General features: G+C 40.7%; 1 protein-coding gene and 1 long non-coding RNA gene across 4 annotated transcripts in view; one reads left to right on the top strand and one right to left on the bottom strand.

The window, feature by feature from the left end:
- MORC1 (MORC family CW-type zinc finger 1) overlaps window positions 1–16,612 on the bottom strand; it is a 184,230-nt gene that overhangs the window by 21,157 nt on the left and 146,461 nt on the right. For 2 of the 3 annotated variants that reach the window (XR_013372621.1, XR_013372620.1), the window contains exons 22-25: window positions 14,537–14,624; window positions 12,409–12,462; window positions 6,217–6,411; window positions 2,641–3,241 (exon numbers count right to left, since the gene is read on the bottom strand). Coding sequence is in view for 1 of the 3 variants with exons in the window: in XM_077884615.1 (XP_077740741.1) it covers window positions 3,104–3,241; window positions 6,217–6,411; window positions 12,409–12,462; window positions 14,537–14,624 (475 nt within the window). In the remaining 2 variants the exon portion in view is untranslated. Of the gene's footprint in view, window positions 1–2,445; window positions 3,242–6,216; window positions 6,412–12,408; window positions 12,463–14,536; window positions 14,625–16,612 lie in introns of those variants that run through there. The other variant, XM_077884615.1, reaches the window with a different exon arrangement.
- Window positions 2,920–6,052, top strand: LOC144305604 (uncharacterized). Its single transcript, XR_013372622.1, has 3 exons — window positions 2,920–3,466; window positions 5,128–5,227; window positions 5,722–6,052. It is a non-coding gene; the product is annotated as an uncharacterized LOC144305604 (long non-coding RNA).

The raw sequence follows: 16,612 nt of genomic DNA, 5'->3' as shown, positions 1-16,612 counted from the left end.
TTATTCCATTTCCCCCCCAATTCTCACAGTGACTCAGTTCCTAAGTCTGGTTTCTGCCTTAATTCCTATTCCTTAGTCCTAACTGATTACCTATTTAAAGCCCCAGCTCCCCGGAGAACTGGAGCCCTTGGGACCTACATGAAGTGCCTTAACAGGAGGTGGGGGTCCTTAAAGTATATAGGATTAATTTTGTTTCAACCATACCAAAGTAGATTTTAAATAGAAAAATTCTGAAACCATAATTACAGTTAAATAACAGGTATTCAATAAGATTAGAGAAATGTGGAACTCATTCATTTGGAAGTATTACTCGAAACCATTAGACTAGATGAGATTCCTTATGTGGAAGACAAAGAAAGATGATAAGCCAATGAGGACTCCGTTCGGATAGGAAATATGAGGAATATTCTGTCAGGATCTTCAAAGACCATTCTCTGGGGGAGTCTCTGTGCAGACCTTTTCTAAATGTCTGCCAGAAGGATGCTCAGAGGCACTGACTTATCACCATTAACATTTATTAATCACTAATTTTTATATTAAGAAAAGAATGGCTAGTGATGATGGAAGAGGAAGGTAATGAAAGTTTTCAAGGGGCCAAGGAAATCCCTCATGGAAGGAAGATTTTGGATAAATCAAGAATATAAGGACCTGAGATGCAGAAACTGTGTTACTTCATGTAAATGATGCTTTTTAAAAAATCTGCATAATTACTTGCTGATAAGACTTTAAAAGTACAGTATAAAGATTCTTATATTAGATACAATATTGATATCCCAAACTCAGGAATCCTGCTATACAAAACATTAATCTACTCTAAGATAATGGGAAAAAGACTTCATTTCTAAAAGGTCAAAGAATAAATCTAAATTATAATAAATTTAACTAGAATGTGCTGGATGTATTTGAAGAAAAATTTTAAATGCTAATATAGGGCACCAATGAAGACTTGAACATACAGATAAGCATATTTTGATCTTGGGTAGAAAGACTTGATATAAAAAAAGACAATTGTACCTTAATCTGTTATACCACCACACACCAAACAAAATGCAAATGAAGTTTGAGGGGTGGGTGTTGACTAAAAAAGCGAACTCTAAGTCTGGATAAGAATTAAACATGCAAAGATACAAAAGAAAATTCTAAAATATAAAATTATTGACAACTCCTACCAAAACAACACGGGTCCAACATGAGAAAAGTTGGAACAATCAATGAAAAATAATAGAATTTTTTTTAAGAACTTGGCCCAAATGCAAATAGGAATTTAACAGGACATAAAGCTGGCACTGCAGATCAAGTGGGGAAGAGACTGGTCATTCAATGAATACTTTGGGGGACAACACTGGGAACAGAAACAGTGGGATTTTTAACTTACTCTCTTCACCAGAATAAATTCTAGATGAATCAAATATTTAAAATATAATGATTAAAGTCATTATAACAAGGCAAAATTTCTTTATACTTTTTAGCATTGGAATGTCCCCTCTAAATAGGACTCAAAACCAGAAAGCATAAAGAAGAGGAAATTACTCCCCCCAATTTTTTAATCCCACATGACTCAAAACACTGTAAAATCTTTTTCAATATAAAATTAGGAGAAAATAGCTGTAACATATATAAAAAAATAATTTCCCTAATATAAAAATTGTCCCTATAAATGAGTAAGAAAATACTTACCATTAAATAGAAAAATGGAAAAAAGCCAAATTAAAAAATTCAAACGAATTTTAAACATGAAAAGATGCTCAATCTTACTCATAGCATAGGAAATATACATTAAAGCTACAAGGATATACCAGTTTTCACCTACTTGGGTCAGCAAGATAAAAAAGCTTGATAATTCACTGGATGGATGAATGCGTGAGGAAACAGGCACTGATATGTTGCTGTGGGAATATATATTAATAAAATTTTTATGGAGCACTATTGGGCAATGTCTACTACTAATAAAATGTACATGCCTTTTGACCCAGTAATTCATCTTCTGAGATTTATTTAAAATATAACTAACTGTACATGTGTAAAATAAACATTATTTATAGAGATCTGTTCATATAAACCCAAAAGACTGGGAAAAAATCCAAGGGACCATCAAAATGAGAATAATTAAATAAATTCTAGTATGTCCACAGAATAAAATAAATAAGGAGCGGGAAAGATGAGAAGTTCTCCATGTACTGATCCTGATACGGAATGATCTTGAAAGCATATTAACTGCAAAAAGCAACAGAATCTTTTGGAGGCCATCATGTCTATATTTATATCTGTATAATGACTTATACGGTTTTTTGTACACTGTTTTTGGATGGACACAAGTAGCTGGTACAAGCACACCATTGGAGAGGAGTAGTTAAGTGTTTAAAGAAAAGGATGAAGACTCTCCACCATATCCCATCTCACACGTTCTGAATTTTATACTGTGTGTATGTACATAAAATTATACAATTCCACAACATTAAATGTTTTATTGCTTTTGTCCAAATTTGTAGACATTTCTAAACAAATAAAAATAATCAGTTATTAAGGAAAATATAAAAACGCAATTCTTACATATCTGTAATATGTATTCACATGATACTTAGAAGATTTGTACTTTTACTACCATTCAACAATAGAATTATCATAGAAGTTATATCTTACAGTTTTTGAGGATATATATTTCCTGCTTTCCTGAGTATTGGCTATCACGGAGAAAGGACATACGGTCTTTCTTTTTCAACGAAAGCTTTAAGAGGAGGTGATCCTGTAGTCCTTTGTACATGGATTTTAAAAACCACTGTTTTCTAGTTTTTATAGTCTTTTAAGTGAAAAAAAAAAAAATTTTAGGCCTAACTGACATTTCCCTTTCTTCATTGCTCACGTGGTAACTGGAGAACTCTAGAACTAGTTTCTGAAAAAAACAGAGTTCTGGAACAGAACTGCAAATGTGTACATTGTAAATCAGTCTCTATTTCTAAAATACACAATTTTCTTAGAATTTAACAGAGCAAACTGTACAATAACGAGTACAAGGCGAAATATGTTTTGAAAAGAATCTTCCTTTTTCTTATTAGCATTTTTAAAAGGAAATATCTTTTCTGACTTTTAGTTTTGAGAACTATTTTCAGTTTTTTTCTAAAGGGAGACTATGTCCTGCATCTGTAGTCACTTTATTTAAAGCGTTCCGAAAAAGGGGATTATCTTCTTTAAGCAAAGCTTCTAAATAACCGTCAATCTGCTCCAGGTCTCCTGCCGGACTACCCTGGGGAAAGAGAATCAACAGTCACAGCGGGCGAAGAAGCTGCAGGGTTTATTCCTATCATCTGGGTGGCCTCTGAACAGTCTTCCCTATGATGCATGTAGCCACAAAACCCACCTTGCCCTGGAATAATGCCTTTAATCTTTTAAAATGTTTTCACACTTAATCTCATTTTATGCTCACAGGTGGTTAGGAACTTGGATCATTTTTTTTTCTTTTTATGTGGAGGTTAGTTCAACTGGTTTTCCTTCTATTTAATTACTTGTCATATTCCTAAAGCCACTCTGTCTCCACTTCATTCTTCTCTATTATAGCCTCTTGTCTTCCATTTTATTTATTTTTTTAAGATTTATTTATTTGATAGAGAGAGAGACAGAGAGAAAGAGATTGAGATGAGAGAGCATGTGCACAAGCAAGTGGAGCAGCAGGCAGAGGAAGAAGGAGAAGCGGCTCCCTGCCAAGTGGAGAGAGGATATGGGGCTCGATCCCAGGACCCTGGGATCATGACCTGAGCCAAAGTCAGATGTTTAACTGATCGAGCCACCCAGGCGCCCCTTATGTTCCAATTTAAAAGTTCATGTGTCTGGAGCACCTCTGTGGCTCAGTCGGTTAAGCATCTACCTTTGGCTCAGGTCATGATCCCAGGGTCCTGGAGCCCCACATCAGACTCCCATTTGGTGAGGAGTTTGCTTCTCCATCTCCCTCTGCCCCTTCCCCCTTGTGCTCTCTCGCTCTCTCTCAAATAAATAAATAAAAGTTCATGAATCTTTAGCCCTATAGGCAAAACAGATGAGTAGGCATATTTGGACTCCTCTGTCACTCGTCTTCCCTCTGCAGCATCTTCCCTCCCACGCTTGGCTTGCTGCCCTCATCCATCTCCTTTTCTCTCCTTCCCCAAGTTCTCTGTGCAATTTTACCCTCTGCTTCCCTGGGGTGCTTAATCTCTGAACAGCTGGACAAATACTCCCTCTTTCCTGACTTAAATCTCACTCCCCCCAAAGCCCAGCCCTGGGATCAGTCTGCTCTCCAACTGGAGCTGATGGAGAAGAGAATTTTTAGAAAGGACCTTTCAGAAACAATTCCAGCTTTAGGATTGTTCCCAGTCAGCGTCTGGCACCACCATCCTGGCTTCTCCATCCCTCAGCTGGTTCCATGAACTGTGCTTTTCTGCCTGGCTCTCTCTGCCCCAGGCCTCTGACAAAGCTGGACTGTCCTGAGTCCCAGCTTTATGACCGGGGCCCTGTCCCTAAAAACAAGCACAGGTGAAAATCACGTTCACCTAGATTTTCAGATGCTCACGGGCTCTGAGGAAGGCCCTGGGTGACCCTTCTGGCACTGATGGGCTGACGGCTCTGAGTCTGTTCAGTCTAGTCTAATCCTTTGGCTCTGCTCTCCGCCTGGCAAGCCAGACTTCCTAGTAGGACTTGAGGCTGGTTCTGTCCCCAGCCTCTTCGTGGGCCTGCTCCATCCGTCTGCTTCGGGTCCACCTCGTCTCTCATCTTTGTTCTATGCTAGCATAGCTGCTCTAGCAATCAGAGGCAGTGGAAATCGACATTTCAAGTCCGGGATGAGAGTCAATCTATTTGGGCAGGAGTCCTCTGAGTACCTCTCCAATGATACTAGATGAAGCATTTCAGATACTCTGTGAGCTAAAGCCCCTTCACCTCCTTACTAAATGTTGTGAATAAAGCAAATTAGTAGAATTCCTTTGGCTACTATGCAGGAACCTAGAGGTTTGGCATAGAAGGAAGAGTAAGTCATTATTCTTTCATTTTTTTCTCCTAGCCAAGCAGAGATTTGCTATCATGAAAACCAGTAATTTTTATGAACTTTTTTGATAGAGAGTAGTATTTGATTTTTATGATATAGAATTTCTTTGGTCTCTCTAGTTTTTGTTACTAAAACAACAATCATCACTGAAGCTGTACTCTGTACCGGACCTTTCAAACATAAAAATATTTGCTGCCTTTTACAGACACAATAACCACAGTAAGTGTCTCCCAGACCACCCAAGGCAGGGGGAGGGCGGTATCTTTTTTGGCCATCTACTTAAACAAAAATATTTTCTGAGTTTCATTTTGTATTCACTAGGAGAGAAATCCCAAAGAACATAAAAGATATGTATTTTGTGAAGGAGGAATGGATTCACCTTGAAATGGTCACAGCCAGTGGCCTGGCTTCAAAGCCCAAGCTCATCACGTACTATACTGATGGGTGCAGGTTTCCTGGTCTCTCCCCGACCCCTCTTCCTAGGCAAGCTAAGCCTTCACTCAGTCAGGGCTCTCCGTGGGGCCTCAGCTCCTGCCCTCTCACCTTGGATGGCCCAGAAGGCCCTGTCTCCAATCCCGGCTCAGGGCCTAAGTCTGAGTACAAACTACCACGTGCTTCCTAGGCTTGCTGTTGATTTCTCAATTTATTTCTAGAATTTATGGAAATTTGAATTTATGCTATACATCGTTTAATTTTTAATGTATTCTATTCAGCATTTCTATTTGCTGTAGAAAGAAGACGGACCTTTCCTCATTAGCCCAATCCATCACAGGAGCCCTGTTCTTTATGCCTTCAAGATGAACAGCACACTTACACAAGGTTTCCTGACCTCTATAACCTCTCCTCAAAGATTAGAAGAGTCCGTTTCTAATTATGTGTTGAGATAAACATTAAAATGTTTTGTTGTCTGATAAGATTAGAAAAAATTTCCTACTGGATATACGCTACTGAGAGACAAGTTGATCAAACTATACCAAACAGCACAAGCCAAGGTTCTGTTTTTTGTAAGAAAAAAATAACAGACTTTTAAAAAATGTTCTCATATATACTTTCAAAGTTCACTTATTTATGATATCAATATCCTTACAGGGAGAGAAAGGGCTAGGTTAAGTGACCTGTCCAAAGTGGATGACGATGGCAGGGCAGGAAGCTAGCGGAATGCTCTTTCCACAAAGTATATCCCTACTACTCAAAATTTCATTACTTACCAGCTGGAATTTCTGCAACAGAACTGCCAGTTTTTCCCGAAGACTATTCAGTTTATTTTCAGTAACTTTTCTTTTTTCTTCACATTGTCTCAGAGATATTTCATTAACGACTCCTCTTCTATTTGCATCATAGGTGATGGACTGAATTTTTCTCTTTAGTTCTCTTTCATATTGGACCATGTAAACATTCTGGATCTGGGAACGTTTTTAAAACCAGTTTTAGTATATTTTTAAAGTATTACTCTTCCCTCCTGGTATCAGAAAGCGATTTCACATCCCAATTCTGCACATATTTACCAAGTGTCAACTCTATACCTGTGTACCACAGGTGGTCAAAACCTAAGACACGGTGATACCCTGAAGGAACCTGCAATCTGATGGAAGGAGGAGAGACAAGAAAAAATGTCCAATATTCCAGTAACTATAAAGATGGGAGAGGCATACTAGGGTGAGCTTGGAGACCCTCGCTTTGAAATGGAAAAGGAATCTAGTAATGGTTGAATTTGTCTGCCCACCAGTGACCCCAGAGTATGCAAGGCACAAAGGGGGCATTTGGTGGTACCTGTGACCCTCTCTCCACAGCACCAGAAACTCACAGGCAACGACAGAATGGCCGGCCACTCGGGGCTTTCCTGATGATGTCATGTTATTTATAACTCAAGTCTGTGGCATCTGGAAAGTGCAGAAGCTACAGTAAGGAATTCCTGTTCTGTCACTCTCGTTGGGGTCCTTATCCTGATGCAGAGTACGGTCACTTCCCTACACACATGGCCCTTGCTAATTCAACAGTCTCAGTTGTTTCCCAAGAGTTCATGTTGTGGCTGAGGCACTCACAGAGTAGAAAAGGTAACGGAGAGGCCAAGTGCTCCAATTTCAAAATGACATTAATTGCTCGTATCAACACTTGGAGAGGGCCAGGGGATGTTCTGAGAAAAGAGATACAGAGCAAATCCTGTTGTGATACACATTTGAATGCTTCTGCAATAAGAAGATTTCTGTGTTCTGATATGTCTGGGCTGCCAGGTAAACTGCCAGATGGTCTCATTTGACTTCTGGGTCTACTCTTGCCTTCCCCCACCCCGACCCAAACTCATCAGGCCCCTCCCAGGCACTGTCCCCATCAGCCCCTTTAAGTACTCATTGCGCTCACGTATTTCTCCTCTTTCTATAAAATCCTTTTAACAAACAAAACCCCCTAAATACACTGAAGTCCATCTAACATTCACTAACCACCTCCTAAATTCAAGGCATTGAATTTTGTTATAGGTGATACAAAGACGCACACACACAAAAGTGGGAGGAGAGGCAGAGGGAGAAGCAGATTCCCTGCTGAGCAGGGAGCCCACCAGGCCGCGGGGCTCAATCCCAGGACCCTGAGATCATGACTTAAACGCACGCGCACGCGCGCGCACACACACACACACACACCATCTATCTATCTATCTATCTATCTATCTATCTATCTATCTCCATTTAAAGTGAGACTTAATTGTAAAATCTGTGGATTGCCATGTGAAGAAATCAGATTTTTAGAGTCTCAAACTGTTTGGGCACTTGTGTGTGGGTACCAAGAATTAACATGATGCTGAAATCCTTGGCCTGCCCCTAACTATCTACCTTATTTCCTGAGTTGCAAATGTCATTCTTCTAAGAATACACCAAGCTCATTCCTGCCTCAGGCCCTTTGCTCTTGCTGCTTTCTCTGTTAGTGAGTTTAACCCCGATCTCCATGAGGCTCACTGCTTGCCTCAGGTCTGGGCTAAAACATGGCTCAGGTATCCCTTGCTCACAGCATCCAAAGTAGCCTGCCCTTTCCCCAACATGCACCATTATGGTCTATCCCGGGGCCTTGCAGCACTATTTTATGTTTATTTACATGTTTAGTGTCTCTCATTATGTGATGTTACATTATGCTTTACCTGTCTGTCCTCTAGAATGTAACCTCAATGTAAAAAAAAAAAAAAAAAAGGAAAATTGGTTTTGTTTACCCCTGTATTTCCCATGCCTGCCACATAGTTGGTACTAGACAGTGGGGAGTTAGGACAGAAGATGTGCAGCATTCACAGCAAGGGGATTTTAAGCACGCAGGCCGATCCTGCCCGGAAATCCAGGCTATGTTCTGAGAGCACAGAGGGGAACTGGTGATCTTTGAACTTTCAAACATCTTCAATTCAACCTACAAGAAGTTGATGACTTACAACTAAGGCAGTGATCACTTCCTCCAGGAAGCTTTACAGAGGTCAACCCCAGGAAGTGGGTCTCCCAAGGCCAGACGGGGGGAGTAGGATAAATAATTCAACTCAGCCAGAATAAGGAGGACAGGGTCATAGATAGCTCAGATGTCACCAGTCACGCAGAGTTCCTAGTGTTCAGAGCTCTACAATTTCACAGCTTTTGCCATCCAGAGCAATAGCTAGGGAACGCTTCTTGATAAAAGCAACAGTAGTGAGAAAACAAACCGAAACACGTAAAATTCAAAGAAACCTGAAAAACAACATTACTGCTTTTCAGCAATAAAAGGAACGTATTATTGACAAACACTTGAATGGATATGGAAGGAGTTATGCTAAGTGAATAAAGCCAGACAGAAAGTGAATATTAAAGGACTCCATCTCTACAGCATGACTGAAATGACAAAATTATAGAGATGGAGAACAGATTAGCGGTTGCCTGGAGTTGGGGTGCCTGGGTGTGTGTGCAGTGTGACTATAAAGGAGAGAACGTGGAGAGCTTGGTAGTGGTGGGAGTTCTTTCTGGATCCTGGTTTTGGTGGTGGTCACACAAATCCACACATTTGAATAAAATGAGACATATATTTTACCAACTTCAGTTCTGTGGTTTTGATATTCTATTCTAATTCTATAATTACATAAGACATAAGCATTGGGAAAAATTGAAAGGTACATGAGACCTCTCTACTATTTCATAATTTCCTGTGTGCCTATAATTACTTCAAAATAAAAAGTTCAGAAGACAACACTGTTCATACAGTATGACATTAGGAATGCTTATACAGAACCCTACCTTCAAGGTCATAGTCTCTCAAGGTCATATTTAGTCTCTCAAAGTTCACAGTTTTGTAACCAAGAAACGATATTTCCTTCAAACACAACCAGCCAGTTTCCTGATTTATTCTTCTGCCTTTCTCAGGCTAACATTTCCAATAAGTTTCTATAAAAGGTAGCAATTTTGAGAACTTTCAAAGTTCATTGTAAAAGGACTTCTGGTTGTATTAACATTTTAATTAAGATGAGTAGAGAATTTTAGCAAGATGAGAGGCTTAGTTCTGCTGGTTAAACCTACTCTTGTAGAGGTATTTTGGCGGATCAAAAATGGAATTCTTTCCAAACTCCATTAATTCAGAACAGAATTAGGATTTGAAAGAAAGGATATTCAGCTGAGATTTTAATTTTCTGCCTTGAATTTAAAAAGTCAGAGTTCTCACAGCTCTGGAGAGCTCCAGAATCCTAACTAGTTAGCACAAAGTAAGGCTGGCCTCCGAGCCCTATAGATTTTGTACTCTATTTGTAGGTATATGACATGTGAGTGTTTATGGGGGCTGGCACTACAGCAGAGACAGCCAACCTTGATCCAATGCAAACGGTAGGGTCCAGATATTCAAAGGTACTACCGAATGCTGGCAGGATATAGAGTTTGATTAGAGACAATTGTTAATTTCAATGAGTCTATATCATCTAGTTAAGGAGAAAACAAAATAGACGGAACAACTACAATATAAGGCAAAACATGTAATTAATGCTAAAAAAGTTTTAAGTTTCTCTCAAAACACAGAAAGTCAAGATTAGGTTCACACGAACGTACTGAGGGAGGCTTGAAGTGGAAGGTGGCATTGGCTCCACATAGGGTGGGCAGGACTTCAAGAGGCCAACTGCAGAATGGGAGAGTAGACGAGAGTGTTCTGGGGGACAGTATGGGGAAGTCTAGTAGGCTGGAGCAATCCTATTTCGGATAGGGCTTGTGAGAGGAAAGAATAAAAAATGGTGGTTCATGTCAAGTTGTATAGGACCACTCATACAGTCATAAATCATCTACTACTAATAGTAGTTATGGAAACCAGGGCCAGGTGACCAGAGACATCTGTAACTTATCAAGGGTCCTCCTGTGCTTTGATGTAGCCGCCTTTATTAAAAGTACATAGCTTAAAGCAAGTTGCATAGGTCTATCCTCTACATGGGTATCAAAAAATGATTTTAATAGTTTTTATAACCATGCACTTAAAACTACCAATCATTAATAAAGTCCTCATGACCAAGCAGTTTCATGCTGGGGAAGTCATGATTACAAAAAAATCGTTCTGTATTTTGCTTGCAACATCTCTGTTTCAATAGGAAGTCACAGTCTCCTGACTTTATCTTGCTTTGATTCTTTGAATCCCACTTGCCCTCAACATTAAGAGGATTCTACTCATCACCTTGTATAAATACTTACCTTACTGAGTCTGGTCTCCAAAACCCAACAACAACTTGGCTCCATTACAGATCATATAGATACCAGAAAAATATCACTTAGAAGCAGACATAAGCCTGGATAAAGTAAGATGTGGAACAACCTAATCCTTAGCAAATTTCTAAGTTTCATGGTGGTAAGTATTTGAGTCAGAGTTCCCTAACCAGTAAATATGAAGACCTGTGGGAACATCCAGGAGCCTTACTGGTACCTCTTTGAGCTGGCTGCCAGACTTACAGTTGGGACAATTCCTGGTGGGACACTAAAAATATGGCCATCACGTACCCCCCCTTCCACAATCAGCATCCTCCCATACGTGTCTCGTTATGCAACATAGAGGTCTGCAGTAAGTTAATAATTCTTTTACACCGAAAGGCTGAGAAGCTGTGGTATACCTACTGCAAGTAACACATCCAAATTCTATCACAGGATGAAGTATGACAGTCTGGATAAGAATAAGATGCAAGACAGTGATGCAGAGAATGAGCTTTGAGTAAGACAAACCTGGGTTTCAACTTACTTATTTGAATCATGACATTGTAATAATATCTTACTCTCAGTTCCTCATTACCAACATAAAGAGAGTGGCATCTACCTCCAAGTGTTGGGAGGGTTAAAAGAAGTATTGACTATAAAAGGTCTAGTTTAGTGCCTCCCTTTACTGGCTCTTGATCAATCCCTGTTTTACATTCATGGATGAAAATAATATTAGTGCTAGAATAGGATCAAAAATATATTGAATGAAAACTTTGTCTTGTAATCTAGGAAATGTGGACAAGCACATCTTTAGGCTGAAAATGTTCAATTACTCCTTTTCAACAGACATTATTTGGGAAATAGACTCACTCTTCAGTTGCACAATGATGGGAAACATTCATTTCCAGCTGTTTATCACAGTCCAGTAGGCCCTCATTCAGAAACATCAAAGGCAAATATATCCACAAGGGTGTGAAATTTAGGTACATCCTATACTTCAAATACTTTGTGATACAGCCTTTCTAAGAAGGAATCTGGTTCAAGTTCTAATTTTCATTTCAAATTTGTCTGGTTATATGTCTTTTGTAATTCTATCTCATTTATGAAACAAGAATATCCAAACATACTCCATTCCCTACAAAAGAGATGAGGCAGTGCCTTTGTTTCTGTTGGTGCTTCTCATGATTCCATGAAGCACCACGCACCTCCTAGTCTTTATAGGTTTGCATGTTATTGTGACAGTTTTCCAGAAGACGGCTTGTAAGCCTAAGTACCTTTAGTAGCATTAATTATTTTTATAACTATTTTTATGATGGAAAAATGATAAACTTAAAAAATTGTTGACAGGATACTAAAAAGCAAACAAAAAACATATAAAAAAACCTCCAGAGATATCAAATTGTCCAAAATAATTAAAAACTTTAATCTACCAGTGACTCCTGATTTAGTCCAGTGTCTCAAGGATTTAATCTATTTCTTAAAGACGCTGGATATCATATTTTCCATTCAAAATATAGTCCTACTCCCAGTGTTTCATAAGCTTTCTGCTGTGGAAATATTCACATTTTAAAATTCAAAAAGATGTTGCTTTATGGCATCTGATATGCTACATATTAATCTTAGTCTTGATAAGAGAATACAAATTTGATTTCCTTCCAAACCTAACATTTGGAAATGCATATTATTTCTCCTTTGGAATATGGGATCATTAGAATATAAATGACTGCATTGGAAAAAAAAAAAACTTACCTGGTTGAAGCACATTCTCAGCTTTTTGTTTGTCTGCTCTGGGCACTGCTCCAGCTGTTTTTGTAAATGATAATAGAACAGGATATTAACTTTTAGAGAATGAGCTGTCTACAATGGAATTATAACATGCAAGTATCTAGTATAAAAAAAAAAAACATCAAAGCCTAGAACTGGCCGACACTGGTACTGTGAGTCTTTTAAGCCTGGGTCTAATTAAATTAATTACCTGACATATACCTCACCTTATTCCAAAAAAAGATTAAGGCAGTTTACATAATTAATAAACAACATGGTTAAACAACTGCAGGAGAAAAAAAAGTGAAGGAAAATAAAATGACAAAGAATATTCAAGAGGATGTCAAGAAGTAGCTGGGGTCTGGATTTCTTCAATGAAATGAGAACACCACAGAAGTAGACTGGGGAGGCACTGGCATATGGGATAGTATCTAAAGCCACAGACTCGTTGAGGTCACCTAGAAACAGCCCTTAATAGAGAGAAGAAAATGGCCCAGGAATGGGCCCTCAGACATGCCAACATTTGGAAACCAGAGAAGGAAATGAGTTGTGAGCAGAAAATTTGGAAGGAAGGAAAGCAAAAAAATGGGAAATATGTTGTCATGGAGACTACACAAAGAAAGTGGTTCAAGAAAGAAAATGTGGTCAACTGGGTTGATCTCTAAGAGGTCAGGTAAGATGAGAAGTGACTACTGCATTTGTCAGCATAGTTGTCACTGGGCCTCACCAGACAGACCCAGTGAAGTCACAGAGTTGGAAGCCTGGCATTGGGGTGGGGGGGTGGTGAAAGAGAGAAGGAGGGGGGAAGGTGAGGTGAGGGTAGAGGTGAGGAAGCAGAAATAATATTGTAGATTAGAAAATTAAGGGATTCCCCCTAGGATCAGATGAAGGCATATGGCATCTCCATTAAGTTAATTATTTGCTGCTCTTTTTATTACTAGCCTTTCCATATGTATCTGTCCTTTCCACAAGCAATGCTGAGCACGAAGTCAAAGAAGGTGTTACAAGATTGCAGATTTCTTGTCCTGTGGAGTCAAATAATGAATCTCGGGGACACAAAAGGGTGAAGTGAAGTGTAAGTTTATTAAGTGAAGGTAAGAAAAGAAAGGAAAAAGAAAGCTCTCTAGAGTAAGAGGGGTCCCAAATGGGTTGCCACTGAGGGCTTTTAGGCACGGTCCTTTATGGAGAGCTTCCCCAGGGAACTTGTGACCTTGAGATCCTTGAGCTGTTCTGATTTGAGCAAGGACTATTGATAACACCCTTAATAACTTACTTCTTTGAGGTTTGGTCATTTTCTGTTATTACACTGTAGCCACCAAAGAAAAATACTCCCTAACATCTGGGGCTGGGTGGTCTGGTCTATTCTCTTTCTCTTGTTCACTCTGGTTTAGCTCTTTTGCCTGCCAGGAAGAGTCTAGGAGCCCAGTCAGGGGCCCCTTACCTTCCCTTGCCTATACCTTAACCCTTTCCTTACTCCAAGGCACCTCCCATCCTCTGTACCCCAAGATTCTTCTCGGCTCCAGTCAGCAGCTCCTGGCAGTCTCAGGCCTGCCAACCTCACTCAGCTTCACCACAGCCTTCAGTGACTTAGCAGTCTGGGGACAACCCACTGTGAGCCCAGGTACCGAACAAAGTTTTCCTTCTAAGCACACATGGCACTGACCCTGAAAGGAGATTTGGTCAATACAATTCTCTTCATCTTTCCCTGTGATGTGTTAGTCACTCTAATAAGACTAGTGCCCTGGGCACCTGCATGGCTGACCCACCCAATCCTCACCTCAGCCCCTCATAAAGGGTGGCTGAGGAAATGAACCCAAGCAACAGGAACTCTATTTTTGGTGTCATGGAGGGAGGTCAGGGACCATGTCCTCCTGTTTCTTTTCATCTTTACAGCTTGCTGTTCTCAGTCTGTAGAGCTTATTTGAACCTCGGCCACACTGGTTATAAATGTACTTTTCATTCTGAGTCATCAATGTGGTACAAAAATCTCCATCTTCATTCACTTAAGCCATTCCTGGTCCTTTTCCTGTTAACGCTTCATAATTTGTCTGCGATGAAGATTAAGTTCAGGCTTATCTGTCATTCTCTCAAAGTTCCAATAAAGCCGGCTTACCTCAAAACTTGCTGCAAGATCCTCCACAGATGTGTAGCCAAATCCTGATGGTAGCTGATACTCAGGAAAAAAATTCAGAATAAACTCCCTAGGAAGATGAGCACAGCAGAGATGGTGATACGCCAGGACAGGGACGCAGCAGTCGCCTGCTAGAACCGCTATCTCCTGGGTGTTAAACGTCTTGGCAAACGTGAACATGCCCACCAAATTGTTTTTACCACTGTCCTCAGAGTCTTCCCCAAAAAGCACAGACTGGGAAAGGGAGGTGGGTGTGGCTATGAAAAGGCAACCGGAGGAATCCTCATGGTGATGCAACCGTTCTGGATGTTGACTGCCTCAACGCCAACATCCTGTGGTAGCGTTACCACTGGGAGGAGGTGGATAAAGGGTACAGGGGATCTCTATGATTTCTTACAACTGCTTGTGAACCTACACTTATCTTAAAATTTATCTTTAAAATTTAAAGTGTATTTTAAAAAGAATGGAAGAAAGGAAGGAAGGAAGGAAGGAAGGAAGGAAGGAAGGAAGGAAGGAAAGAAGGGAGGAAGGGAAGGAAGGAAGGGAAGGAGGAAGGGAAGGAAGGGAAGGAAGGAAGGAGGGAAGGGAGGGAGGGAGGGAGGGAGGGAGGGAGGAAAGGAAGGAAGGGAGGGAGGAGGGAAGGGAAGGGAAGGGAAGGGAAGGGAAGGGAAGGGAAGGGAAGGGAAGGGAAGGGGGCAGGAAGGAAAGGAAGGGAGGGAAGGAGGGAGGGAAACGGGAAGGGAAGGGAAGGGAAGGGAAGGGAAGGGAAGGGAAGGGAAGGGAAGGGAAGGGAAGGGAGGAAGGAAGGAAGGAAGGAAGGAAGGAAGGAAGGAAGGAAGGAAGGAAGGAAAAGAGGAAGGGAGGGGAAGGGAAGGGAAGGGAAGGGAAGGGAAGGGAAGGGAAGGGAAGGGAAGGGAAGGGAAGGGAAGGGAAGGGAGGAGGGAGGAAGGGAGGAGGGAAGGAGGGAGGGAGGGAGGGAGGGAAGGAGGCAGGAGACAGGCATGGGCTCACAATCCCCACCCATAATCAAGCAGCCCAGGAAAGCCCTTCACCTTCTTGAGAGTTCTTGCAGAAAACTTAGCTTTGCAAAATTCCTGAAGGAAAGACATTGTCTACTTACTTTTCTCCCTTAAGAAAACCAGAGAACTTAATTCTCCAGAGTAATTCCTTTCATCTTGCATTCTGTGGCTGCTCTTAGAAATCATACACGGACTCTCTCTTTCCCAACAATGATTGGCCACTGTTCTGACAGGTGCTTCATTCTGCCGAGAGGCAGCAGCGCCCCGCCCTTGTAGTGTGACAGCTTTTCTGGGATTAGTCACCTGGGCGATACATATTTCATTCCTGGGAGAATATGAAATCTAGAAATTTATAGCTACAACATCTTAAAAGTGTACAGTGTTTTTATGTTGAAGGGTTCTAAGAACCTCATGTATATTATCCAAGGGATTCACAAGATTTTTCAACCGTAAAATAACACGGCACTCAAAAATTTTAAAAAGCTGTTTCTTACATAGTTTATATTTCAAGTGTTTTAAGATCATTTGTTTAATAATCATTTATAGTTTTAAGAAAAATTTAATCCAAAACATTAAAAATCCTCAGCGCTGCGCAACATTAAACATCTCACACACACACACACGCTCCAGAATTCCTCGCCTGGCTAGTAAGGAGGTGGGTGGCCAGCAGGTATCTGAGATGCGCAGAAATCGGACGGCATAGAAAGCAGAGCTACAACTGGAGTCCTGAGCAAAGAGGGCCTGTGGTCACTGCCAGGACTGGTTTGGTGGGGCCGAAAGGGGGAGGTCTTTTACACAAAGCAGCCCCCCTCCACATTCAGTCTCCCGTCCTCCAGCACACGATTCGAGCCTCTCCTGAGCAACCATCCTTTATGGGGGGCCTAAATTCTTTTGGGTTTAGATCTAGAGCAAATCAGCAATCTTCTGGGGAGGTGCTTCCAGAGAAGCAGGTATTAGGTGCTGGTAGCATTTGGTTGGGACTGGGAGAGGGTGCAGGGGAGGGGAGGGGGCTACGAAAAAATTCTCGGTGACTTCTGAA

This window comes from Canis aureus, chromosome 35 (genome assembly GCF_053574225.1).
Source record: "Canis aureus isolate CA01 chromosome 35, VMU_Caureus_v.1.0, whole genome shotgun sequence".
NCBI classification, from domain to species: Eukaryota; Metazoa; Chordata; class Mammalia; order Carnivora; family Canidae; genus Canis; species Canis aureus.
This window is presented reverse-complemented; position numbering and strand designations above follow the sequence as displayed.